The sequence below is a fragment of the Camelina sativa genome, chromosome 7, assembly GCF_030686135.1.
Source record: "Camelina sativa cultivar CO46 ecotype springtype chromosome 7, ASM3068613v1".
Classification (NCBI taxonomy): domain Eukaryota; kingdom Viridiplantae; phylum Streptophyta; class Magnoliopsida; order Brassicales; family Brassicaceae; genus Camelina; species Camelina sativa.
This window is the reverse complement of record NC_141886.1, coordinates 26,239,902-26,266,140: the sequence shown is the minus strand read 5'-3', so window position 1 is coordinate 26,266,140 and position 26,239 is coordinate 26,239,902. Positions and strand designations below refer to the sequence as shown.

The 26,239-nt window shown below is 34.5% G+C and overlaps 9 protein-coding genes and 2 long non-coding RNA genes across 12 annotated transcripts; all 11 read right to left on the bottom strand.

Annotated features, from left to right (window-relative positions):
• Positions 1–70: 70 nt before the first annotated feature.
• LOC104702340 (rac-like GTP-binding protein ARAC5) lies at positions 71–1,917 on the bottom strand. Its single transcript, XM_010418193.3, has 7 exons — positions 1,629–1,917; positions 1,261–1,348; positions 1,059–1,168; positions 905–968; positions 756–820; positions 603–668; positions 71–512 (listed from the first exon to the last, which is right to left on the bottom strand). The coding sequence occupies exons 1-7, from the start codon at positions 1,806–1,808 to the stop codon at positions 414–416; spliced, it is 672 nt and encodes a 223-aa protein (XP_010416495.1). The 5' UTR covers positions 1,809–1,917; the 3' UTR covers positions 71–413.
• Positions 1,918–4,039: 2,122 nt separating this feature from the next.
• On the bottom strand, positions 4,040–4,616 carry LOC109125669 (defensin-like protein 1). The gene is made up of 2 exons (XM_019227846.2): positions 4,458–4,616; positions 4,040–4,365 (listed from the first exon to the last, which is right to left on the bottom strand). The coding sequence occupies exons 1-2, from the start codon at positions 4,519–4,521 to the stop codon at positions 4,187–4,189; spliced, it is 243 nt and encodes an 80-aa protein (XP_019083391.1). The 5' UTR covers positions 4,522–4,616; the 3' UTR covers positions 4,040–4,186.
• Positions 4,617–8,125: 3,509 nt separating this feature from the next.
• On the bottom strand, positions 8,126–8,754 carry LOC109125667 (defensin-like protein 1). The gene is made up of 2 exons (XM_019227844.2): positions 8,570–8,754; positions 8,126–8,469 (listed from the first exon to the last, which is right to left on the bottom strand). Exons 1-2 carry the CDS (start codon positions 8,634–8,636, stop codon positions 8,291–8,293), a joined length of 246 nt encoding a protein of 81 aa, XP_019083389.1. The 5' UTR covers positions 8,637–8,754; the 3' UTR covers positions 8,126–8,290.
• A 1,969-nt stretch (positions 8,755–10,723) lies between these two features.
• LOC109125668 (defensin-like protein 1) lies at positions 10,724–11,299 on the bottom strand. Its single transcript, XM_019227845.2, has 2 exons — positions 11,188–11,299; positions 10,724–11,087 (listed from the first exon to the last, which is right to left on the bottom strand). Exons 1-2 carry the CDS (start codon positions 11,249–11,251, stop codon positions 10,909–10,911), a joined length of 243 nt encoding a protein of 80 aa, XP_019083390.2. The 5' UTR covers positions 11,252–11,299; the 3' UTR covers positions 10,724–10,908.
• A 1,398-nt stretch (positions 11,300–12,697) lies between these two features.
• Positions 12,698–13,241, bottom strand: LOC104702339 (defensin-like protein 1). The gene is made up of 2 exons (XM_019227843.2): positions 13,129–13,241; positions 12,698–13,027 (listed from the first exon to the last, which is right to left on the bottom strand). Exons 1-2 carry the CDS (start codon positions 13,220–13,222, stop codon positions 12,849–12,851), a joined length of 273 nt encoding a protein of 90 aa, XP_019083388.1. The 5' UTR covers positions 13,223–13,241; the 3' UTR covers positions 12,698–12,848.
• A 1,505-nt stretch (positions 13,242–14,746) lies between these two features.
• LOC104702336 (defensin-like protein 1) lies at positions 14,747–15,295 on the bottom strand. The gene is made up of 2 exons (XM_010418190.3): positions 15,182–15,295; positions 14,747–15,088 (listed from the first exon to the last, which is right to left on the bottom strand). The coding sequence occupies exons 1-2, from the start codon at positions 15,243–15,245 to the stop codon at positions 14,910–14,912; spliced, it is 243 nt and encodes an 80-aa protein (XP_010416492.1). The 5' UTR covers positions 15,246–15,295; the 3' UTR covers positions 14,747–14,909.
• Positions 15,296–16,487: 1,192 nt separating this feature from the next.
• On the bottom strand, positions 16,488–16,946 carry LOC109125670 (uncharacterized). Its single transcript, XR_002032784.2, has 2 exons — positions 16,846–16,946; positions 16,488–16,659 (listed from the first exon to the last, which is right to left on the bottom strand). It is a non-coding gene; the product is annotated as an uncharacterized LOC109125670 (long non-coding RNA).
• Positions 16,947–17,277: 331 nt separating this feature from the next.
• On the bottom strand, positions 17,278–17,884 carry LOC104702337 (defensin-like protein 1). The gene is made up of 2 exons (XM_010418191.3): positions 17,730–17,884; positions 17,278–17,636 (listed from the first exon to the last, which is right to left on the bottom strand). Exons 1-2 carry the CDS (start codon positions 17,791–17,793, stop codon positions 17,458–17,460), a joined length of 243 nt encoding a protein of 80 aa, XP_010416493.1. The 5' UTR covers positions 17,794–17,884; the 3' UTR covers positions 17,278–17,457.
• Positions 17,885–19,034: 1,150 nt separating this feature from the next.
• On the bottom strand, positions 19,035–19,608 carry LOC104702334 (defensin-like protein 4). The gene is made up of 2 exons (XM_010418188.2): positions 19,490–19,608; positions 19,035–19,396 (listed from the first exon to the last, which is right to left on the bottom strand). Exons 1-2 carry the CDS (start codon positions 19,551–19,553, stop codon positions 19,218–19,220), a joined length of 243 nt encoding a protein of 80 aa, XP_010416490.1. The 5' UTR covers positions 19,554–19,608; the 3' UTR covers positions 19,035–19,217.
• Positions 19,609–20,976: 1,368 nt separating this feature from the next.
• LOC104702333 (defensin-like protein 1) lies at positions 20,977–21,591 on the bottom strand. The gene is made up of 2 exons (XM_087457078.1): positions 21,399–21,591; positions 20,977–21,285 (listed from the first exon to the last, which is right to left on the bottom strand). The coding sequence occupies exons 1-2, from the start codon at positions 21,460–21,462 to the stop codon at positions 21,101–21,103; spliced, it is 249 nt and encodes an 82-aa protein (XP_087313204.1). The 5' UTR covers positions 21,463–21,591; the 3' UTR covers positions 20,977–21,100.
• Positions 21,592–21,978: 387 nt separating this feature from the next.
• On the bottom strand, positions 21,979–22,984 carry LOC104702332 (uncharacterized). Of its 2 annotated transcripts, none has more exons than XR_002032782.2 (3): positions 22,774–22,984; positions 22,393–22,684; positions 21,979–22,308 (listed from the first exon to the last, which is right to left on the bottom strand). It is a non-coding gene; the product is annotated as an uncharacterized LOC104702332 (long non-coding RNA). The 2 variants fall into 2 exon arrangements; XR_015561149.1 differs by having other exon boundaries at positions 22,430–22,684; positions 22,774–22,909.
• Positions 22,985–26,239: the final 3,255 nt, after the last annotated feature.

Genomic DNA, 26,239 nt, shown 5'->3' with positions numbered 1-26,239 from the left:
GTTGTTTGAATATGATTTGCATACGAAGACCAGACAAGACCATAATAAGATCAACATAAGAAAGAGATGCTGAGCATAAAAGAAGTCACTATAAAATTAATAAAATTCTTCTGTTAAAGAAGGATACAAAATGGATCCCAACAGCAAAAAACAAAGACAAGAAAATAAAGTATTTAAGAGATTAGTCTAAATAACAGCAATAGTACAACAACAACAACAACACACCAAGAACTCATCTCCTTGGCCCTCACTTCACACATTAGATTCACCAGCAAAAAGAAAAAGTGTGTAAAGATCGAAACAAGTCGTATTCAACAACTATACAATGTTGCTGCATTTTGATGCTGGTGCTTTTTTTTTTTCTTTCTTCAACTTCATTTGTTACCTAAATCTTTTTATATTTAAAAAGATGGTCACAAGAACACGCAACGGTTCTTGTTCTTTTTCTTCTTCTTGTGTTTCGGTGGCTGAAGCACCACTTTTATCGCTGCGTCAAAGACTGCTTTCACATTCTGAAAAACCAAAGACCCAACATATTCACACTCTCTGACAAAACAAAAAGACATGTAAGATATGATTTATGTGTGTTAGTATATATATACCTGCTGCGTCTTTGAACTACATTCAATGTAGATTAGCGATCCTATCAGTTTCTTTAGTTCTTCTCCCTACAAACAGACAACTAAAGATCAAGAACTCGCTACACAAAAAAAAAACTACTGTTTTCAAGAATTTTGGATTGTGGAGTTATCTACCTGGTTTGTAGTAATTGGCACTGCACCAGGATGGTCTATGAAGAACTGCTTGTCATCTCGAAGATCTGCAAATTCCCAAATTTGAACTATTTATCATCTCTTTCTTATTTTATCAGGAAAGTGTTTTAAACAAGAACAGGAGTTGATACCGAGTTTTGTTCCAACAAGGATAATAGGAACACCAGGGGCATAATGCCTGAGCTCAGGAATCCACTGAGATAAAGCAAAAAAATTCAAAATTAGCTCAGCAAAGGTTATTATTATCAAATAAATGAAGTCAGATGAATGAAAAAAAAGCCAAACCTTCTTGGCTACGTTCTCATAGCTAGCCTTGCTAATAAGCGAGAATGCAAGAATGAAGACATCTGCACCACGGTAACTCAATGGTCTTAACCTGTTATAGTCTTCTTGACCTGTACAAACCCAAGAATTAGTCAAAAAAAAAAATGAGACCACAAAAAAACAAGAAAACCAGATTTGATGGGTTCCTAAAAGGATTATTTACCGGCTGTATCCCATAATCCAAGATTCACTGTGTTCCCATCTACAACCACATTAGCACTGAAGTTGTCGAAAACAGTTGGAACATAGTCCTGATAAGTCAATAACAAGTCATGGAGTTGGTTAAACTAATACAAGTTTCTCAAAACTCTATACAAAATAAAATCATTAACACACAAACAAAAGAACAAGATTGATGATCCCTAAATGTAAATCCATGGAAGCATCATAAAAAGTTCTAAATAAAATGTCAAGTTTTACCAGCTAATCGCATTCAAGAACAAAATGTGAAAAATCTCCAAACAAAACCATTCATCAAAGGAAGCTTCAAGATCACTATTGATAGCAGCCAAAAAGGGACGAAACTTTTACCGTAGGGAAAGTGTTGCTTGTGTAAGAGATCAGCATACATGTTTTTCCGACGGCACCATCACCGACGGTGACACACTTTATAAACCTCGAAGCACTCATCTCACCACGCAAATTCACAAACTCTTCTAAAAAGGAAATAAAAAAATCACTATGGGGAGGCATGAAATTAAAACTAATCATTGGATTGAGACGACTCTCGTCAAGAACGTGCTACTTAGTGTTACGGCACCATTACATTCCTTTTATTGTCAAATCTCTTTCATATTTTATTATGTACTTGTAATCTTATGAGTTTTCTTCATCTTTACGACATATATAAGAATCGCAAAAAATCTTACAAGAACGTGCTCAACTCTCTCATTCAACCTACCAATGAGCATGTGACACATCATGAACTGTCCTACATTTTATTTATCCAAATTATACAGTCGCATTATCACATTTTCTTCCAACAATAGATGGACGAATCAAAAGTTTTCAGCAATTATATTTATATGATCTAATAAGCAATCATATATGATACTAAAGTAATAAGGGGGTTAGAGTTAGCTCTACGCTTCACCAAAACTACTTTTTACCCATTCATTATTTCTAATTCTTACAACAAATAAAATTTCAGACTTTCATTATTCTTTTATACTAGTTTAACACAGTTTGCTTTCCTGCTGGTAGAAAAACTAAAGACCAGAAAAAAAAAAGAAAAAAAAAAAGAAAAAAAAAGCAAAGAATATGGAGTGTCATAAGGCCCATACCACAAAAGACAAAAACATAAACACAACTGGAAGATAGAAAAGACAATAACACGAAGGCTCACTTCAGGCCCAGTAGCGAATTTAAGCCCATTATGCTTATCATCATCATCAGCGCCGGCGGATTAGACCATTTATTGTTGTCACTTGTCACATGGACGAATAAGTTGGATTAAGGTGTTTTACAGTGTTCAGTGAGTGAATTTGTTAAGGTGACCAATATCCACAGAACAAGAGTTTACCAATTTATTTTTGAAACTTATCAAAGGTGCACTATAAGTTGAATCCGAAGAGGTCGACCCTGGAGAAATGTCCTTACCACTAGGCTAAGATATTTTAACAATAATATCATATATATTTTGACAAAAAATGAAATCGTGTACATTATAAATCAAATAACAAAATAAATATATAATAATAAAATGAACAAATACAAATATCTAATCCCCGTACGTACTACGTAGCTGGGCAATATGGCCTAGGTTATTACAAGTAACAAAATATCTAAGCCCCGTACGTAGCAGGGCAATATGGCCTAAGTTTTATAAGTAACGATTGTAATATATATCCATCGGTATTATAACTTGTAAAATTGTTCTACGTAATTAGTTGAGTAGATAAGGCTTAAGTTCAAGTTTTGTCGGCTTCTCATTCATTTTCAACATTTGTTAAAAGCGTAGTGCTAAAGTTTGACAAGTGCGAACAAGACCAATACAGATGGCGCTTAGGTAAATTGCGTCTAACAAAACTGGCATTGCTTCGTACTCAAACTTAAAAACATGGTCGAGACATTGGGCCATATGTAATACATTTATTGAGAGGTTTAATTACTTATTGCAACTAACCTCAAGCTAGAATTGTCAAAGGTAATTCTTTAGACTGTAAGAAGATAGAAATTAACAATCAAACACAAAATCTTTAAAAAATTACATTGTCAAAAAATGAAACAGATATTTGTTAGTCCCAATGTTTGAAAATATAAAATGTTTTAGTTAAATGCACGCATTTTAAAGTTGTTAAAATGATTCATCAACCAATATTTCTTCTTTAACTGCAAATAGTAAGAGTCACAAAATATCATTTTTATTAATAATTTGCATAGAAGTTAGAAATTTGTTAAACTTCATACTATACTAATAAAATAAAATAAAGACCTGATAAAGAGGGAGTATTTTATTTAACAATCAAAACACAAATATTTTGTTACAATATTCAGTAATGAGTAACAATCAAAACATCAAATTAAAAGTTTTATTTATATAAACCAAAATACATATCTTGGATATATATAGAAGTTTTTTCTTATAACAACATAACAAGTTGCTAGTATGAACAATCAGTCATTCCGTCTCATTACTCAATACACCGCATATATTTTCTGATGTATTATTAGTTAGCTAAAATAGCTTTGTTATTAAATTGGAGATGATGTTATATATTGAGTTCTCTTTATGTATAAGCTCAATATATAATCTTTACTGTACTCACTACTCAGTTAATTTTTATGGGAAAGTTCTTCTTAATATTTTATATCGGAAACTAAAAGAGATCATCAACAGTATATTATATTCTCCGAGTTCTCTATCTTTATTCCCACGTAATGGCTGTGTACCTTGTGGTGCAGTTTTGCAAACAAAATTGGACAAGAAAAACAGTAGTACGTCGTACGTAAAAGTGTAATTATCTTATTATAACAAACCAACAACATAAAGATGTCTGGTATACATGTATAAGATCACTCTACGAGTGATACTTACTTATTTTTTAAAAATACACACACACACTTGAGTACTAAAAATTTTTGGTAGTTTAACATGGGAAGTAGCAGATACATTTGTGAGCTGGGAAAACATAGTTGCAAGATCCATGTCGTGCTTTCTCAAGATTAATGCATTGATTCTTGCACGCGTTATTGTTTCCACAGACCCCGGACCATGTCCCACTTGGCCTCTCACACAGCTTTTGTGCTTCTACCATTGTCGGTGTTTCTGCATATAGATGGATGTCTCTCAAAGTTAGTTATCACAATAAATGAAAGAATTAAAATTTTAAAACTCATATAATTAAGATCATTACTCACCGAGAGCAGCAAAGAAAACAAGAGCAGCGAAAAGAAGGGTGACGATGGTAGCAGACTTAGCCATGACTGTTGTTTGCTTAGTTGTTTTTAATGTATATATATCTGTGTTTTAGTTTGAAGAAATAAGCTTGAGATCAAACCTCTATTTATAGTGAAAGGATGATGGGGAGATCGATTTTCACTACGTACGTGTACATCGGACAATTAGTGTTTCACCCCACAGATTTGAAAACACATACCGTAGTAAAAAAATATTAACACGCAAGTTCCTGATGCTCATATGAGATAATATCTTTGACCAATTCGTAAACAGAGTGCTGATCAGTAATGGCTAGTTTCAAGTGCCACGTTTGCTCATTTGGAGTTTGGTTCGGTGGATATTACATTATTTGAACCACGTTGGTTGGCTTATTTGACTTGGTCAAACGGCTAAATATCTTAGCAAATTCTAGTACGTACGTTACACAACACAAGTGGTAGTGTAAGTCATTGCCACATCGCATTTAATTTTTAAACAACTATGTTGGATATTCTCTCTAAACTTTTCTTCTCCATTCATTGAAACCCCCAAGGACCGTCACTAGATGGGCAAGTTGATAATATATGTTGTTTCTTCACTTATTTTGTTATTAATCTCATAATCTGCAAACTAGCTTTGCTAGAGGGTGTGGACTAATAAGTTGTAAAATCAAACCCATATACATATAGATCATATGTAATTCCATAGTTCATACCCACATACAAAACTTCTTGGATAAAACTCTGCCAAATTCGGATCACCGAGAAGAAGTATCCGATTTTAAATTTTGTTTTTCAACTAGTTTAAAAAAACAGTAATCGAAAGAGAAAATCGTTTTCGACTTCATGATAGTCGTCATCCCGCAAACTTGGACAAAGATCCTGTCTCCTCTTTAAAACATTTTATGTACAGCCACGTGACAACAACAGCTTCTTCCTTTCTTACCCTACTGCCCCAGCAGTCCAGCACTTGCCACGGACAAGTAGCAAACTCACCGTTAATTTGTTAGATATTTGTTTTTGTCAAAGGGTCTTCATTTATTGACATTTTTAAAACTTATTTAGCAATCGAAAGATAAGTTTCTAGTGATAGATTATAATTTTACTAAACTACAACTTTTTACCAAGAACTTCATCGCTTAAGGTTTTCGTTTGATGAATTGAATTTTGAAAGTTTTATGTTTTTTACTTTTATTTTTTGGATGGAACTATGTTTTAAGTTAATTTCATGTAAAACTTAAACTTTCATTCTAAATAACATTTATACATATTCTTACCAAAAATAGTTCTTTACTAAATTAGATAGCTAGAATATAAAATTTTAATGCTATTATATTACTACTTCTCTTTTTTTTTTTTTGTGTGTGTAACCGATCGAATATGTTTTTATATTTTTTATAACTTGAAAGTTATGGGTTAGACCACCACCATTGGTAACGGATATGCCTTGACCTTTGTTATTCAAGCATTTTAGTCACACATTTACTATTTTTGCTACAAAAAGTTGACCTTGTCTTGTACCGTGGAATCTCTATAAATTAATAATCGCTATAAATTAATAAATTTTTTAGAATTGATATAAAAAATGACATATTTCAATAAAATAATAAAATAATATTTTTTTTTGAAAATTCTCAGTAATAATATGATCTCATCAATATCATAAATTAATAATCAAGTAAACTAATATATATATATATATATATATATCTAAAAAATATAGTAAAATATGACTCTATGGTTGTTTGGCTATTTTTTAATTTGCATTCTTGTTAGAGCTCATCTCTATTTTTTTTCATTGTTGTCTTCTCAAATCGCATCCAAAAATTATAGAAAGTCTTAGATTCAATAATTGCTTCTTTAGTAACCGGTTGTAAAAGTATTGCAATATCTTCTGCGACTTCATCATTACCATGAAAGATAGTATTAGCAATTTTTTCTAAACTCTAAACTTCTAATAATTATCATTTTTACCTAGATAAACTACTAAACAATTAACATTCATTCTATTACGATAGTCAGGATTATAAATTAAAAAAATTCTTTTAAAATGTGAATAATAACAAAAGTATCTTATTTTGTAATAAAAAAAAATTTCAAAATTATGAATATGAGAAAATTTCTTTCATAAACTAATAAAATATTAATTTATCGATAAATTAATAATTATTAATTTATCGATAAATTAAAACCTTTATAAATTAATAAAATTTCATAATCCCGATCTTATTAATTTATGAAGATTTTACTGTAGTAGAGAATTGGAAAGGAGCATGCGGAAATGAAAAATGACCATGATGCACCAGCGACACTCATGCAGGCTATGCGTAAAACTCGTCATGTTGCCATCACACACGTAAAGCTTCCGCTTGAGAAGTTGATCGTATCATCTTCATTTTTATTCAAAACTTTCTACATTTTTTTGCTTCACCCCAAATGAACATGCGCATGTTTTATGCAGAATATATATGTTATTATAAGACATAGTTAAAAATGAGTTGGTCCTACAAAATAGTATCTATGATCTTGAGTTACCGCCATCCAATTCTTAAATAATATTTCATTTCGACAACGTAAATTTGGTGTCCAATCAAACACTATTAAATTGAGGGTTTTTCTCTATTGACACGACCTTCCTATTAAAACTTATAAATAAGTTTTTATTTTGACAAATTATTTGGTCATTTAACTGAACAATTCATAGTTTATGTATGATATCGATTACATAAAAGATTTTTTTCACTTTTTTTTTTCGACTGAATGATTCAATATATTCAACTGCTTTGAGTTTTTTACAATTTGCAAACCCCATACCTAGGGTCACTTCCAAAAAATTAAGGATCCTAAACAATCAACAGCTAACAAGAGAGCCCAAAAAGTTTTTTTTTCACATATATTGATATATATTTGATGATGTATATACATGTTCATTTGTGAATAGCAAAACCAATATTCTTACTGAATACACCACCACACCATTTCTTTTCTTTCTTAAAGTTGAAGTAGCTATGCAAGCCAGTACTTTCTCATTAAACTGGATTAGGCACCTCTAAGTAATTGTGCCCAATTCTTGAGGAGAGATACTCAATCCTTATTGAAAATAAAGGTCGTATATAAAACTTATATTTTATTTATCAATATATGTGACAAATATGGACAATAAGAAAGACTCCTACGCCGTATATAAAACTTATATATTATTGTAAGTTTATAACAACAAAGTCAAACCAAACAAAGTCAAACCAAACAGTAAAACATTAACATGCATGTCATAAAGTCACTCGTAGAGTGACCAAGACTTATTTTATGTAAAATATCAGTGTTCAAGAAAATGCTAAACGTTATTAGGGTAGTAATCCAGCGCCTAACGTCTAAAACGTTTAGTCGGAGCCTAAACGGTTTTTAGGCGGTTTAGGCGTTTATAACATAAAACATTATATATATAAAATTATATAAAAATATATGTTAGAAAAATAAAAAATTATAAATTATGAAAAAGTAAGAAAATACATTATTTAAGTTATATTAACAATATATAAATGTTTATAATTATGTATAAAAATATAAAACTTAATAATTTAAATATAAGTAATTAAATCAGATTAAATCAGATTAAGCGCCACCTATGTAAACGATTTAGGCATATAGCATTAGCTCAAAGCCAAAGCAGCAACTTAGATATTAACAGAGAACAAATATGTGGTGGAGAAACCAGCCATCAACTATGAGCGCCTAGCGCCTAAGCGGCCGCCTATACCGTTTTCTTGAACACTGTAAAATACACACACGTTTAAGTATCAAATACTTTTGGAAGATTAACATGGGAAGTAACAGATACACTTGTGAGCTGGGAAAACATAGTTGCAAGATCCATGTCGCGCTCCCTCAAGGTTAATGCACTGATTCTTGCAAGCATTATTGTTTCCGCAAACTCCTGACCATGTCCCACTTGATCTCTCACACAATCTTTGTGCTTCTACCATTGATGGTGCTTCTGCATATTTGTATATATGTCTCAAGGTTAATTATCAAAATTAACGAAATAAAAATTTAGACTCACATTTTTTCATTCATATGATAAGATCATTACTCACCAAAAGCAGCAAAGAGAACAAGAGCAGCGAAGATAAGAGTGATGATGGAAGCAAACTTATTAGCCATGATGAAAATCACTATTTTGTTTTCAATGTACGTATGTAACTATGTGTGTTGTGTGAAGAAATTTAACTTAAGATCAACCTCTATTTATAATGAAATGATGATGGTGAACTAGTCTTCAACTTGTGCACACAGCGTTTTCTAGTAGCTAATTTATACAGATAAGATTTTGACTTATTCATAGTTGATGGCTGGTTTCTCCACCACATATTTGTTCTCTGTTAATATCTAAGTTGCTGCTTTGGCTTTGAGCTAATGCTATATGCCTAAATCGTTTACATAGGCGGCTGCTTAATCTGATGTAGTTAAGACTCAAAACAATAAAATCTTAACCAAGCCATATCTACTTACACAAATAATTTTGATTTTTCAGAGATTTGCACCGTTAGTCGCATGAGCATGGAGCTAGTAGAGAAAATGGGATCGAGGATAATTGGTCATTTGCTTGAATCGCAAGAAATACCTTCAATACTATAATAAGATGTCACATGTATATTATCTTCTCCAACAAGATAGTATAATTTTCTTGAAATTAATTATGATCCAATATGATGATTCCTCTGTTCTTATGGACGAGTATATATGCAAACAAATATGGATAAGAAGAAACAATAGTACGTAGTAATATAAAATTAGAACAAGCCAACATAAACATAATGAATAAATGTTATAAGGTCATTCACATACTTATTTTACGAAACTACACAGACACAAGGCCATAGATTTTTGCTAGATAACGTAATATGGGAAGTATCAGATACTTGTGAGTTGGGAATACATAGTTGCAACTTGTAGGATCCATGTCGTGTCTTTGCAAGGTTATTAATGCAATTATTTTTGCATGCATTATTGTTTCCACAAATTTTTGACCATGTCCAAATTGGCTTCGCGCGTGCTTCCTCCATTATTGGTGCTTCTGCATAAACCAACTTTGTAACTATAATCTAGATAACAAAATGGTTCAAACCTTATGGGTTCACTCGACCAGATCCTACTCATGGACCCAGCTAATAGTTTACTATCTGCATCTAAATGAGTAATGAGTTAATGGGTTGATGATGAATTATATGGATTAGGTTGTAATAGTTAACTATTAACCCATCAATTAACATACTTAATCAATATTATCTTCATACCATAATCATCACCAAATCATCAATACCATCCTACCAAAATATTTCCTCAAAAACGGAAATCCACAGTTTTTCCGAAAAACATGAATCCGCATTTTTCAGCAAAAAAAAAAAAGAGTTTTTCAATTTTTCTACTAAAAACGTGATTTCTATAATATTTTTGCATATGATTTTATATTTTACCGTCAAAAACATAAATTTTTAATTTTTTTTGCCAAAAATAGTACGATCGTACAAATTTTTGTCAAAAAACGATTGTACAATATTTTCACCAATTAACATGATGATTCCAACAAAATTTCCGCCAAATTGGCCCATCTACATTTTATATCATTATAATCATGGCAAATTGATAATATCAAAACCCTGACCGAAACTTTGTATATGTTCTTGATTTATCGCCAGCATAGGCACCATTTTACGCATAGTCTTTTTTTTAAGACAATATTAGAAAAATGAGTATCCGAATCTTGAGGTTATTTTTTCTACCGTGATTCAACTCTTAAATAATACTATTTCGTTTCTAAACGTGAATTTGGTAGTCCGGTCAATAATCTATTAAATTTGGATTTTTCTCTAGTGATTTAGCGTGAACTTCCTACAAAAACTTGTAAATAAAACTTTCTTCTGAAAAATTATAATTCAGTCATGTAATTGGACAATTCATAGTTTTCACGTAGATCATTGCACAGAAGATTTTTTTATCAGTACAACGGATCGAGTTGGATTACAGATATATATTCTTACTCATGAATACACCACCACCTCTTTTTTTTTCTTAACCTGAATTAGCTTATACTATACAATACATTCGACTCTTGTGAAACTGGAGACGCTGTTAGGGGGTACCTCTAGGAGGAATACTATAATTTTATTGTGCCCAATATAATGATAGTGGAGAAATTCTCGGTCCTTTTGAAAACAATGACCGTGTTTGAAGACAAGATGAAACAGTCATGGCACAAAAGTACACAATATTTATATTATTAAGTCAACAAAGTCAAACTAAACTTGAAAACATAAACATGTATGTCATAAATTCACTCATAGAGTGACACTGACTTATTTTATTAAAATACACACGTTTAAGCACCAAAGATTTTTGGGAGATTAACATGCATGGGAAGTATATTTTTGGGAGATTAACATGGGAAGTAACAAATACACTTGTGAGCTGGGAATACATAGTTGCAAGAACCATGACGTGCTCCTTCAAGATTAATGCACTGATTCTTGCAAGCATTATTGTTTCCGCAAACTCCCGACCATGTCCCACTGGGCCTCTCGCACAACTTCTGTGCTTCCACCATTGACGGGGCTTCTGCATATTTGTATAATTTTCTCAAGGTTAACTATCAAAATGAATAAAAAATAATATTTTAAACACACATTTTTTGTTTAATGGTAAGATCAATACTTACCAAAAGCAGCAAAGAGAACAAGAGCAGCGAAGATAAGAGTGATGATGGAAGCAAATTTAGCCATGATGATTATCACTATTTTGTTTTCAATATATGTATGTATGTGTTGTGTGAAGAAATAAGCTTAAGATCAACCTCTATTTATAATGAAATGATGGTGAGTTAGTCTTCAACTTGTCAGGCCTGCAACTTGTGCATCGTAAAATCACGTAGTATAACCCCACAAATTAAACACACAGCGTCTTCTAGCAGCTGATATTAACAACAGATAAGATCTTGACTTATTCATAATTGATGGCTGGTTTCTCCACCACATATTTTTCTCTGATAATATCCAAGTGACTGCTTTGGCTTTGAGCTAATGATACATCGTTTACACAGGCGGCTGCTTAATCTGATGTAGTCAAGATTCAAGAAAATAAGATCATAACAAGTTTGTCAAAAAAAAAAGATCACAACCAAGCCATAGTTACACGAGTATATTGATATGTCATATATATATATATATATATATTTTTTTTTTTTGAATAAAATGTAAAATTTATTCGAAAAAAAACTTTTTACATCAGTGTTTTTGTTTAACTGTTTTTAACATGTTTGTCTAAATCGTTATAATTTAAAAACCAGAGAGATCATGTTCGTCAGATATTTTCACAGTTAGGGAAAGTGTATATATCGTCGACGTCATGGTTTGGTTGATCTCAGGAGCAGTATCGTTCCGCCATTAGAATTCAGCGGCAAACAACTTTAACCGTAAATTAGATGATTCAGCAATGCGTTGCGCTCGCCGGCGGTAGATTTTCCAACCATCAGAAGAAGACGATTGACGCCCGGCAAGGCAAGCAGTGGGAACTTTTAGCTCCGTCGGCTATGGATAAACAAACCATTGTTGGTCATGGACTCATGGCCTTGAACGTAATGGGCTAAACTGAAAACCGAGACGGGAATAAAATACCCCAGACCTTTATTAATTGCTCGTAATAAACTAACCAGAAAAAAAAAGAATTACTAAAAGTTCATAAGAGATAAAGTTTTTAAAAAATCTAAAAGTATAGAGAATTCTTTAAAATTCAGGAAATACGTATATCTTTTTTTCTGACAATAAAAAAAATGCGCTATATATTGTGTGTTTATATATATGTTCCTGCTTCACTCCAAACATGTATTTTAAGATTCATTATTGCTATTAATAACTATTGTTTTAACTTTTAAAGAAAAAAAACACAAAGAAATTACCGGGAAAAAATTGGATATACCTTCTTTTTACCATGCATGAATTTGGTACGTAGTATGATCAAACTAATAAATTGGGCTTTCCGGCCACCTAGCTGGTGATTTAACGTGAACGTCCTAAATTTCTTGTATAAGTGATGATTATTAATTTGACATACTCGGCGGCCATTTAATGGTCGAGTCTCGAGTGTTTTATGTTCTTTACGTTTTTGATAAATAAAAATTAGTGCTTATGTTGGCTGTTGTAGACAAATATGAACAACAACAAGAAACAGTCTTACGTCGAAAACAAATTATATTATTATAACAACAAAGTCCAACCAAACATTAAAACGTAAACTTGCATGTCATAAAGTCACTCATAGAGTAACACAGACTTATTTTATGTAAAATACACACGTGTTTAAGCACCAATGGTTTTTGGTTGATTAACATGGGAAGTAACAGATACATCGGTGAGCTGGGAATTTATAGTTGCAAGAACCATGACGTGCTCCTTCAAGATTAATGCACTGATTCTTGCAAGCATTATTGTTTCCGCAAACTCCTGACCATGTCCCACTTGGCCTCTCGCACAACTTCTGTGCTTCCACCATTGACGGTGCTTCTGCAGATGTATGAATATATTTCTCATGTTTAGTTATCAAAAATGAAAATAACATTTAAACACACATTTTTCATTCATATTATAACTAGATCATTACTTACCAAAAGCAGCAAAGAGAACAAGAGCAGCGAAGATAAGGGTGATAATGGAAGCAAACTTAGCCATGATGATTATCACTATTTTGTTTTTATGCATGTATGTATGTATGTGTTGTGTGATTAAATAAGCTAGATCAGCCTCTATTTATAATGAAATGATGGTTAGTTTAGTCTTCTATTTGTGCATCGTATTATCACGGATCGCGACCCCACAAATTAATCACGCAGTGTCTTCTAGTAGCTGATATTAGATATCTTGATATATTCATAATTGATGGCTGGTTTCTCCACCACATATTTTTCTCTAAATATCTAAGTGGCTGCTTTGGATTTGAGTTAATGCTACATTGGTCACATTGACCGATATTATTGTTTCGTAGCGTCGCAAAACAGACAGAACCGAAGGGTACAAGCCAGCCAAACTGGTGCTTGCAGCTGCCATAGTAATATGTATTTAATCGGCCTGTTTTACAACAAAAATTCGTTAGTATGGTGGAAACCTACTTCTAAGTTCTAACTAAGAGAATTGGTCACATGTTCACACCACATAAAATATATTTTTTTACCTTTTTCTTTTTAACAAAATAAGAATCAGCCAACTTTTTTTTATTTTTTTGATCCATCAAAATCTCAAACAGAAAAATTAATTTTAAAGTTTAAAGCGTCAATAAAATTATTTTAAAAAGACATAACTGTAGTCAAAATATAGGCTTACTACAATATAGTAATTCTTGCGGACAAAGAGATCGTCATCCCGGAAAATAGCATCGTAATGTGTCTTTTCAAGGCTAATTCACTCATTATTTCTACAAACTCCTGCACTTGGCATCTTGCACTGTTGCACAACTTCCCAACTTTTGTGCTTCCACCATTATTAGTGAATATATATATATATATATATATATATATATATATTTAGTTTAGTCAAATGCTCGATTTAAATTAAAATCAAACTAATTGGGACTACAATCCTATCCGTAAGATAAATCTAAATTGAAAATTTGACCGGAAATCTAGACCACGGCCTGAAATCGAAACCTTTGTTGGAAACACAATCTTTTAAGTTCGAAATCAAAACCGTAACCTAAACTTTGTATATTTTCTTGATTTATCACCAACATAGGCACCTTTTTTACGCAAAGCTTTTTAATACACAATATTAGAAAAATGAATAGCCAGATCTTGAGTTCTTTCATTACCATAATTTAACTAATAAATAATATTTCATTTCTTTAACGTGAATTTGATATAGTCTGGTCAATCTATTGAATTGTAATTTTACTCTAGTGATTTAACGTGAACTTCCTACAAAAACTTGTAAATAAAAATTTCCTTTGGCATATTATGATTCGGTCATGTAAGTGGAAACCTAAAAGCTTTGTCGTGGATCAGTATATATATATATATATATATATAATATATATAGTATCTTACTGAACACACCACCACCTTTTCTTCTTTTCAACTTGAATTAGCTATATCAAGTTGGGAAATTGAAGATGTTGTTAGGGTACCTCTAGGATGAATACTCTTTCATTTTCCCAATTATAACTGGAGAAATTCTCAGTCCTTTTGAATATGACCGTATTGAAGACAAACACAAAATAGATAAGAAGAAATATTTATGGCATGAAATACAAAAAAGATTTTATATTATATAGCGACAAAGTCAAACCAAACATTAAAACATAAATTTGCATGTCATAACATCACTCATAGCGAGCAACACAGACTTATTTTATGTAAAATACACACGTGTTTAAGCACCAAAAGTTTTTGGTTGATTAACATGGGAAGTAACAGATACATCTGTGAGCTGGGAATTTATAGTTGCAAGAACCATGACGTGCTCCTTCAAGATTAATGCACTGATTCTTGCAAGCATTATTGTTTCCGCAAACTCCCGACCATGTCCCACTGGGCCTCTCGCACAACTTCTGTGCTTCCACCATTGACGGTGCTTCTGCAGATGTATGTATATATTTCTCATGGTTAGTTATCAAAATAAATGAAAATAAAACACATTTTTCATTCCTTTGATAAGATCATTACTCACCAAAAGCAGCAAAGAGAACAAGAGCAGCGAAGATAAAGGTGATGATGGAAGCAAACTTAGCCATGATGATTGCCGCTATTTTGTTTTCAAAGTCTATATGTATGTAGGTGTTGTGTGTTGAAATAAGCTTAAGATCAGCCTCTATTTATAATGAAATGATGGTAAGTTAGTCTTGTATTTGTGCATTGTATTATCACGGATCGCAACCCCACAAATTAATCACGCAGTGTCTTCTAGTATAGCTGATATTAACAGATAAGATCTTGATTTATTCATAATTGATGGCTGGTTTCTCCACCACATATTTTTCTCTAATGATATCTAAGTGGTTGCTTTGGCTTTGAGCTAATAATACATCTTTTACGCAGGCGGCTGCTTAATCCGGTGTTGTCAAGACTCAAGAAAAGTTTTTTAAAATTTTAACCAAGCCGATCGAGTTACACAAGTCTTTACGTTTTGTACAGAGTTTTTCACCGTTTGTTACAAGAGCGTATAGAGCTAGAAGAGAAAATGGGATCAAGGATACTATAATTGGTTATTTGCTTGAATCGCAAGAAATAACCTCAATACTCTAATAAGATGTCACCTGTCTCTAATATTCTCTTATCCAATATAATTTTCTTGAAATTATTTATCCAATATATAAGATGAATTCCTCTGTGCAACTTAAGTTATTAATTAAGAAGTGTATAACATATATTCGTTCCTTTAACCGCACAACTTAAAATCCCTACTCAATTAAAATTATGGTTGGTCTCTATATCTAATTTAGCTTTGAGGTTTTCTTAGCTATCAGAATAAAATGAAATTAAAGATTGGCATTTACACAAAATCTTGTCGTTTGCCCAAAGACTATGATACGAAGAACATGAGCGACCTAAACATTTTTCTTTTTCTTAATCGTCCTGATAATGCTGAAAATGGTTGTCTCAACCCTCGGTGAATCTATGTCCACAGTTAGGGCAACTGGGCAAGTGTACTTGTCCTTTGTCGAATAAAGACTTCGGAAGCTAAATTAGATAGCACGTCAAAAATTAAACTAAATGGTCAAATATTTCCGGTTATAGCACGTCAAAAATTAATGAGTGTGCGTTCTTCATATCGCCCCTTGGCTCGACGACTATAACTATCAGAAGGAGAGGAGGGGGCCGGTGGAACTGAAAGGGCAGAAACTGCGAAATTAGGTAAGTCGCCTATGGATAAACAGACCATAAATTTGGAATTCAGTAGAAATCCTAACCGGAAATAGAGAGCCTAAACCTTGAAAAGTAATGAGCAAAATTGAAACGCAGAACAAGATCTAAACCTTTGCTCGTAGTGGCCTGCGTAATCGGCTAAGTGAAACTCAATAATTTTAGATACCTCAAGCTTAATGCACTTATTCTTGTATGCATTTATTGTTTTCCCAAATTTCTGACCATGTCCCACTTGGTTTTTCGCGTAACTTTTGTGCTTCCACCATTAATTTATTGGTGCTTCTGCATATATATTGCCACAACGTATAGACATGCATCTGTTTAATTTAGTCAAATAGGCGATTAAAATTAAAACTAAACTAAACCAACTTTGCATAGGATAGTCGTGGATCTTAGACACAAGTTTTTTTTTTTAATTAGTTTAAGGGGGTTGGATTCATAGATTATAATTTTATTCTTACTGATTACCTTTTTTTCTTTCTTAAATTGAATCAGCTATACAATACATTCCACTTTCTTGTGAAACTGGAGATGTTGTTCGGGTACCTCTAATACTCTTTATTCTGTCCAATTACACAGTGGAGAAATTAGACAAGAAGAAACAGTCATGGCTTAAAAAAACACAAAGTATTTATATTACTATAGAAACAAAAGTCCAACCAAACATTAAAACATAAATATGCATGTCATAAAGTCACTCACACAGAGCGACATAGACTTATTTATATAAAATACACACATTTAAGCAGCAAAGATTTGGGGGAGATTAAGGCCTTAAATGGAGAAAACATGTCAGGCAGAATAGAACAAGTGGTTCAAGCAGATCAAGCAAAATAAAAATAGATCAAATATTTGGTTGTTTTAAATGCAGATCAAAGGTGAACATCATCAAAAAAGCTGTAGACCAAATCTGCATGTATTTCTCCTGCATTTACCACAAAAGGACAAAAAAAATATGAACTGCATACAGTTCATCTGCATTAACTTTTAAAAGTAAAAAAAATTCTTGAATGGTAACTTAGTGATAGGAGAACTACATTAAAGAGTGATATGTTATTTTTCTGTCTTCCTATTCAAAGCCTAACATGAGAAGAAACAAATACACTTGTGAGTTGGGTTGGCATAGTTGCAAGATCCATGTTGTGCTCCCTCAAGGTTAATGCACTGATTCTTGCAAGCACTATTGTTTCCACAAACCCCTGACCATGTCTTACTAGGCCTATCGCACAACCTCTGTGCTTCCACCATTGACGGTGTCTCTGCATATGTATGTATATATCTCTAGGTTAGTTATCAAAATAAAGGAAAATATCATTGAAACACAAAATTTTCATTCATATGATATTACTCACCAAAAGCAGCAAAGAGAAAAAGTGCTGCAAAGATAAGGGTGATGATGGAAGCAAACTTAGCCATGATGATTATCACTATTTTATTTTGTGTGAAGAAATAAGCTTAAGATCAACCTCTATTTATAATGAAATGATGATAGTGTGTTAGTCTTCAACTTGTGCATTGTATAACCACGTAGTAATAACCTCACCAATTAAACACAGTGTCTTCTAGTAGCTAATATTAACAGATAAGATCTTCACTTATGCATATATAGTACGTTGATAGCTACTGGTTTCTCCACCATATATTTCCCCCCTAATAATATCTAAATGGCTGCTTTGGCTTTGACCTTATGATACATCGTTTACATAGCGGCTGCTTAATCTGCTGATGTGTGGTCAAGACTCAAGAGAATAAGATCTTAACTAAGCCATAGTTACACTAGTATTTTGATATGTCAGATATTTTCACAGTTAGGGTAAGTGTATATCGACATGGTTTGGTTGATCTCAGGAACAGCTAGCATTGTTCCGCCAAGTTTGCAGAACAAGAAACCGTTCTCACGAGATTTCCGCCATTAAGAATCCACCTAGAAACACCTTTAACCATACATTAGTCGGCTATGGATAACCAAACAAGTGTTGGTCATAGCCTGACCCTTGTACGTAATAGGCCGTAATAGGCTACACTGAAAACCGAAACGGGAATACAATACCTATATTAACCTTTAGTTGCCCGTAATGGTCTGAACCTAATGGACTAATTGGAGCCTCTAGTTCAGGGTGATTAAAGAAATAAACGGTGAAATTCATCAAAATTTGGTGGATTAATTAGTTAAATTAGCTAGGTATAAATTGTAAATTCATTAGCAAAGGAATTGGCAAAATAACTGTAAAAAAAATCGTAAAAGGATTACCATAAAAGCCTAAAAATAAAGACTAATTCACCACTATGCATGAATTTTTCGGTAATTCCTAAAGGAATTAATCTGATCAAACTATTAAATCCATAATCCTGAATTTTCTGAATTTTTCGTAAAAAATTTGGATCTTTTCCCCCGTCATTCAACTCTCTCAATCAATATTTCATTTCTCCACCATGCATAATTTGGTAGCCTGATCAAACTATTAAATTGGGGGTTTCACCTGGCTATAGTGATAAAACGTGACGTCCTAGATTTTTCTTATATAAATGAGAAATTTGTTTTTGACATGCATATTCGTAAGTCATTTAATGGTCGTGTGTTTCTCTGTTTTTATGTTTTCGATAAATAAAAATTAGTGGTTCTGTTGGGGTGTCGCCTGCTGTAGACAAATACGAAATAGAAAGAAACAGTCTTACGTTGTACATATTACATTTATATGGAGTATTATAACAACAAAGTCCAACTAAACATTGAAACATAAACTTGCATGCATGCCATAAAGTCACTCATAGAGTAACACAGACTTATTTTATGTAAAATACACACGTTTAAGCACCAATGATATTTGGGTTTTGGGAGATTAACATGGGAAGTAACAGATACATCTGTGATATGGGAAGACATAGTTGCAAGAACCATGACGTGCTCCTTCAAGATTAATGCACTGATTCTTGCAAGCATTATTGTTTCCACAAACTCCTGACCATGTTCCACTTGGCCTCTCGCACAACTTCTGTGCTTCCACCATTGACGGTGCCTCTGAATATATCTCTCAAGGTTAGTTATCAAAATAATTGAAAATAACATTTAAACACACAATTTTCATTTCATATGATAAGATCATTTACTCACCGAAAGCAGCAAAGAGAACAAGAGCAGCAAAGATAAGGGTGATGATGGAAGCAAACTTAGCCATGATGATTATCACAATTTTGTTTTCAATGTATGTAATATGTATGTATGTGTTGTGTGATGAAATAAGGTTTAGATTAACCTCTATTTATAATGAAATGATGGTGAACTAGTCTTCGATTTGTGCATCGTTTAATCACGGACCGTAACCCCACAAATTAAACACTAAGCGTCTTCTAGTAGAAATATCAAAGATAACATTCTGGTATATTCATTGTTGACGGCTGGTTTCTCCACCACATGTCTTTCCCTATGGATGGGTTGCATCGTTATCTTTGTAACTTAAGTGGCTGCTTTGGCTTGGAGTCAAGTATCACATCGTTCACATGGGCGGCTAGTTAATTTGACTCGGTCAACAAGTAGTTTAAACGGTTCAATGTTTGGAAAGAAGTTCGTGAAAAATGAACCGATGCATCTGTCGACACTGATGCGGATCATTAATTTGTAAATCTGGTTTTGATTTGAGGTTAATTTAAATCTCATGAACATGAACATATATGTTACACTTAATTAGGACTGGGCTAATCTGCGTATAATACCCAACACACAATAAAGCACCAAGAATTTTGGTACATTAAGATGCGAAGAAACAAAGACAACGTTGCAAGATCCATGTCTTGCTCCCCCAACTATGCATTTATTCTTGGACACAATGTTGTTTAAACTATTTCATGACCATCACCCACTTCTCTTTTGGCACAACTTCTGCATTCATAACTCAAGATTAGTTAATTCTTTTATAAAGAACTCAAGATCGCTATTAACTTATTAGTAAAATATATGTGTTGTCAAATAAATTCTAATTAAGTTGCCATTTTGCCATGCATTATCATAAGATCATTACTCACCATGAGCACCAAAGATGAAAGAAGCAGCAAATAGAACGGTGATGATGAAAGCAAAAAGCCATGATGAGTTGATGACTATTACTACTGTAGTTCAATGTATATCAAACTATATTTGTAATGAAATGGTGGGGACTTAGTGTTTTACTTGTCCCCACAAATTAAACACATACATAGTAGACAATATAATTAACACGCAAGTAGATAATAACATAAAGATAAGTTGTTGAACAGTTGTCGATGGCTGGTTTTTCGACCACATATTAGACTATATCTCTATCAAATGTAACCTAATAAACTGGTTAATCTGACTAGGTCAAGAATCTCAAGATGATTAAATGGTTCAAAGCTTCAACTCAGAGTTTGAAAGCACCACCATTTTTTTGTTTCTTACTTTTTTTTTAATTATGTAGTTGAATAATCGCCAAAGTAAAACCAATTTTTCATTAAACTGGAGATGATGTTGTGTTCCTCTTGGTTACGTTCAAATTCTTTATTATGTGCCCTTATTAGAGAATTTCTCAGTCCTTACTGCAAATGTTGTTCGTGTGACATGAACAATTTAATATGGGCGCAACGGTATGCGTACAAGTTTATAATATTATAAGAAACCAACATAATCATATCTGGTACATGTCCACTCATGGAATGAGACAGACTTATTTTATGTGAATTTCACAATTAACCGTCACAAATTTCTAGTCGATTAACATGGGAAGAAACAGGAACACTTGTTAACTGGGAAGGCAACGTTGCAAGATCCATGTTTTGCTCCCTCAACTCGGATGCAATGATCCCTGCACGCAAAATTACTAAAATTACAAATTCCTCGCATAGTCCCAGTACTTGGCCTCCCACACAGCTTCTGTGCCTCCACCATTGTTGGTGCTTCTACATGTATATATATATACCTCAAGGTTACTGTCGAATAAATCGTAATTTTATAAAATGAAAAATTTATAACCTCATTTTGGCATGCATATTATAAGATAATATTTACTCACCAAGTGCAGCAAAGAAAAGAAGAATAGCAAAGAGAAGAGAGAGGATGGAAGCAAACTTAGCCATGACTGTATGATTACTTTGTTCCCGATGTATTATATGAGTGTGAAGTGTAAGGAAAGAAGCATAAGTTCTAACTTTAAATATAACGAAAAATGGTGGTGTGTCTGTCGTTTTCTTGTCAGCGTACAATAGTGTGTTAACCTCACAAATTAACCACGTACATACCATCTTCCAGTAGAAAACATTAACACGTAGGCAAGTAGCTAATAATACATATAAGATGTTGACACGCATGTTCATAATAAGTCGATGGCTGTTTTTTCAACCATATATTACTATATTAGACTATCTCTCTATCAAATGTACCCTAAGAAACTGGTTAATTTGACTTGGTCAAGAATCTCAAAATGATTAAACGGTTCAAAGCTTCGAATCAAAGTTTCAAAGCACCACCAGTTTTTGTTTCTGACATTTTTGTTTTGTTGGAGATGATGTTGTGTTCCTCTTGTCTATATACATTATAGAGAAGTTATCAAGTCTTATTGCAAATGATGTTCGTGTGACATGAATAGTATAATATGGGCAAGAGAATAAAAGTTTATAATATTATAAGAAACCAACATAATCATAACTGGTATATGTCATAAGCTCACTCATGGAGTGATACAGACTAATTTTATATGAATTAAACGCATAATATTAAGCATTAAAATATTGTAGTCTATTAACATGGAAAGACACAGAGACACTTGTTAATTGGGAATTGAAATTTGCAAGATCCTTGTGCTGCTTTCTCAACTCGGATGCAATGATCCCTGCACGGAAAATTACTGACACTACAAATTCCTCGCGCAGTCCCAATACTTGGCCTCTCACACAGCTTTTGTGCTTCCACCATTGTTGGTGCTTCTACAGGTATTAAATACCTCAAGGTTAATAATTATTACAAACAATTATCGAATAAATCTTAATATATAAATAAAAACTTATTACCTCATTTTGCCATGCATATGATAAGATAATTACTCACCGAGTGCCGCAAAGAAAACAAGAATAGCAAAGAGAAGAGAGAAGATGGAAGCAAACTTAGCCATGACTATGATTTCTTTGTTTCCGATGTATGATTGTGAAGTAAGGAAAGAAGCATAAGTTCAAACTTTAAATAGAACGAAATGGTGGTGTGTCGGTCGTTTTCTGGTCATCGTGCAATAGTGTGGTAACCTTACAAATTAACCACGTAGACACCATCGATATCTTCCGGTAGGAAACATTAACACGCAAGTACCTAATAATATCTCAGGGTTAGTTATAAAATAAATGAAAATAACATTTAAACACACAGTTTTCATTCATATGATAAGATCATTTACTCACCGAAAGCAGCAAAGAGAACAAGAGCAGCAAAGATAAGGGTGATGATGGAAGCAAACTTAGCCATGATGATTATCACAATTTTGTTTTCAATGTATGTAATATGTATGTATGTGTTATGTGATGAAATCAGGTTTAGATTAACCTCTATTTATAATGAAATGATAGTGACCTAGTCTTCTATTAGTGCATCGTATAATCACAGACTATAACCCCAGAAATTAACACTAAGCGTCTTCTAGTAGAAATATCAAAGATAACATTCTGGTCTATTCATTGTTGACGGCTGGTTTCTCCACCACATATCTTTCCCTATGGATGGGTTGCATCGCTATCTTTGTTGCTTAAGTGGCTGCTTTGGCTTTGAGTCGAGTGTCACATCGTTCACATGGGCGGCTAGTTAATTTGACTTAGTCAAGAAGTAGTTTAAACGGTTTAATGTTTGGAAAGAAGATCGTGAAAGATGAACCGACGCATCTGGCGACACTGATGCGATCATGCGAACCATTAATTTGTAAAGCTCGCTCCATTGTCCATAACTGGTTTTGATTTGAGATTAATTTAAATCTCCCGTTTTTCCATTTTATATGAAACTTAATTTTATGTTTTTGCTTCATCGTCATGTCACCCATTTCCTTTGTTTTCATTTTTCTTATATTATTACTACTTACATATAATATGCAATGATCCCTGCACGCAAAATTACTAAAATTACAAATTCCTCGCATAGTCCCAGTACTTGGCCTCCCACACAGCTTCTGTGCCTTCACCATTGTTGGTGCTTCTACATGTATATACCTCAAGGTTAATGTCGAATAAATTGTAATTTATAAAAGAAAAATTTGTAACCTCATTTTGGCTTGCATATTATAGTATACGATAATATTTACTCACCAGGTGCAGCAAAGAAAAGAAGAATAGCAAAGAGAAGAGAGAATGTTTGTACCGGGATGAGTACAATACTAATAAATAAGATTTTGCGGGGAAAGAATGGAGCAAGTCTTTTATTAACAAAATAAGGTCGTTAATTCAAATAGTGAGAGTTCGTCAGCTTACAGACAAGTTGCCGACCAGAAAAATGACTATCTCAAAGGTAGAAACGAATTACAGAAAAGGCAATTAAATCTGTTTTCGATGTGAAGTCTTGCTCTCTGGGTAATGTCCAGGAGTCAGAATGAGGTTTCCAATAAATGTATTGAGCTATGTGTAGAGTTAGAGCACTCTAGGGTTTTTGCACGAATTTCCGAAATTGCCCTCTGCGGAGCTTAATAGACTTTTTCCCAAATTTGTCGCGCCGAAGTCACAATTTAAGCTCTTGTTGGACCGAGCGGCATATTAGGGCGAAATCCATATCCAACAATAGTCCCCCCTTAGTCCGGAGAGCGACAGTTCTACTACGATCAGCGGGCGTGCTCGAATTGTCTGTGAATATGCCTGCTCGGGCTGATTGCTTCAGATTGATTTAGGGAATAAACTTTTAAGCGGAGATTGCGCGATGCCACCGAGGGCGGCGGTTGTCGGGCGAGAGTCGTTGATTCGAGGTTGAGGTGAGAGAGGTCGGCGCGAGCCCATTGATCGGCAGATTGAGGTTGACGGGATGCTATGTGATGCTCTGGAGGTCGGCAAATCCTCATTCCAGGTCGGCGCTTGTCCTACCGTGGGGGCGAGCTCCGTGGTCAGCTCCTACCCTGGCGAGAGTGAGGTTGAGGTCGGCGAGTTGAGTTCAGATCTCACGCGATCGAGAATGATTCTAAGGTCGGTTCTACGTGTGAGGACGAAGATCGACAAGCGGAAGTCGGTGAAATGAGCGAGAGAAGATCGGCAAGTGGAGGTCGACGATATGAGCGAGAGGAGGTCGACGAGTTGAGTTTTGGTTCTCACACGTTCGAGAGTGATCTCGAGGTCGGTCTCGCAAGCAAGGAAGGAGATCGGCAAGAAGAGGTTGATCTTGCGAGTGAGAGGAGAGATCAGCAAACGGAGATCAGCACTTGTGCGATAGACGAAAGTTTTCAGATCAGCGAGATGAGATTGGTGCTCATGTTGTGTACTTGCGTCCCATGTCCTCTCATGGGAGCGACAAGGAGAGGTTTAATCGTCAACTTGAGGTCGGCACTTGTGATAGTGTGGGAGAAGGTTGTGAGGTTTGCACCGAGAATGAGAGTAGAGATCGGTACAGAGAACGAGAGTGGACGTCGGCACCACGCTTGAGAGTGGAGGTCTCCATCGAGAGCGTCAAGCGTGAGGGCGTCGAACGTAAAGGCATCAAGCGCGAGGGTGGCGAGCGTGAGGGAAGCAAGCTTGAGTGCGGCAAAAGTAAGGTAAGCGAGCGCGAGGGCGGCAAGCTTGAGAATTGCAAGCCTGAGGTAGGCGCCAAGCTGGAGGTAGGCACCAAGTTTGAGGTCGATACCAAGTTTGAGGTAGGCACCAAGCTGGAGGTCGGCACCAAACTTAAGGTAGGCGCCAAGCTGGAGGCGGCACCCAGCTTGAGGTAGGCGCCAAGCTGGAGGTAGACGCCAAACTGTAGGTGGGCAACAAGCTTGAGGTAGGCGCCAAGTTGGAGGTCGACACCAAGCTTGAGGTAGATACCAAACTTATGGTAAGCACCAAGCTAGAGGTAGGCACCAAGCTGGAGGTAGGGACCAAGCTGGAGGTCGGCACCAATTTTGAGGTAGGCACCAAGCTGGAGCTCGGCACCAAACTTGAGGTAGGCGCCAAGCTGGAGGTTGGCACCAAGCTTGAGGTAGGCGCCAAGCTGGAGGTGGGCACCAAACTGTAGAGTGCAGGTCCACATAGAGTAAAGCGATAGGCGAGACGGACTCGCCGTACTTTTAGGTGCGGCTTTTATGTCTAGCTTATCCTGTGGGTGTTTGGGTTTGGCAAGAACATGCAAGTTGGAACTTGACTTATTAGTTCAGGCACCCTCAAGCTAGTGCGAGACATGCTCGGCTTTTTTCCTTGGTTTCGAGATGTATTTTACGGGGCGAGACGTTTCTCGGCTTATCCTAATACGTGTTTTGAATACCAAGTTTTAGAGTGGTAGTTGAGATGAGCTCGTTGTACCTTTTAGGTGCGGTCATGGTGTCCTCCTTACCTTGTGTGTGCCACGAGGTCAGCAAAAGAATGCAAGTAAGGACTTGGCTTATCCAAACTTGACCGTTTGCTAGCTGATTGCGAAACAGGGTCAGCTTTTTTTTGTGCGGATTATTTCACCGCTGCATCCATGTGGAACACGTTTTAAATCGTACACCTGGCCAGGGCGACAATGTAGAAGCTGGACACTCGTTAAGACGGACTCGTTCGAGAGAGCTTGTTTGACTAAGTGTACTCTTGCGAGTGTAATAATTTGTTTTTATAGATGTCTTCTTTTGAAGTGCTGATGAGCTCGATATGTCGAGCGTTCTTTTTTTTTTTTTTTGAGTGATGAGGTTGAACTTACCGTTTAGCTCCGAGACATGCGAGAAAATGAGTA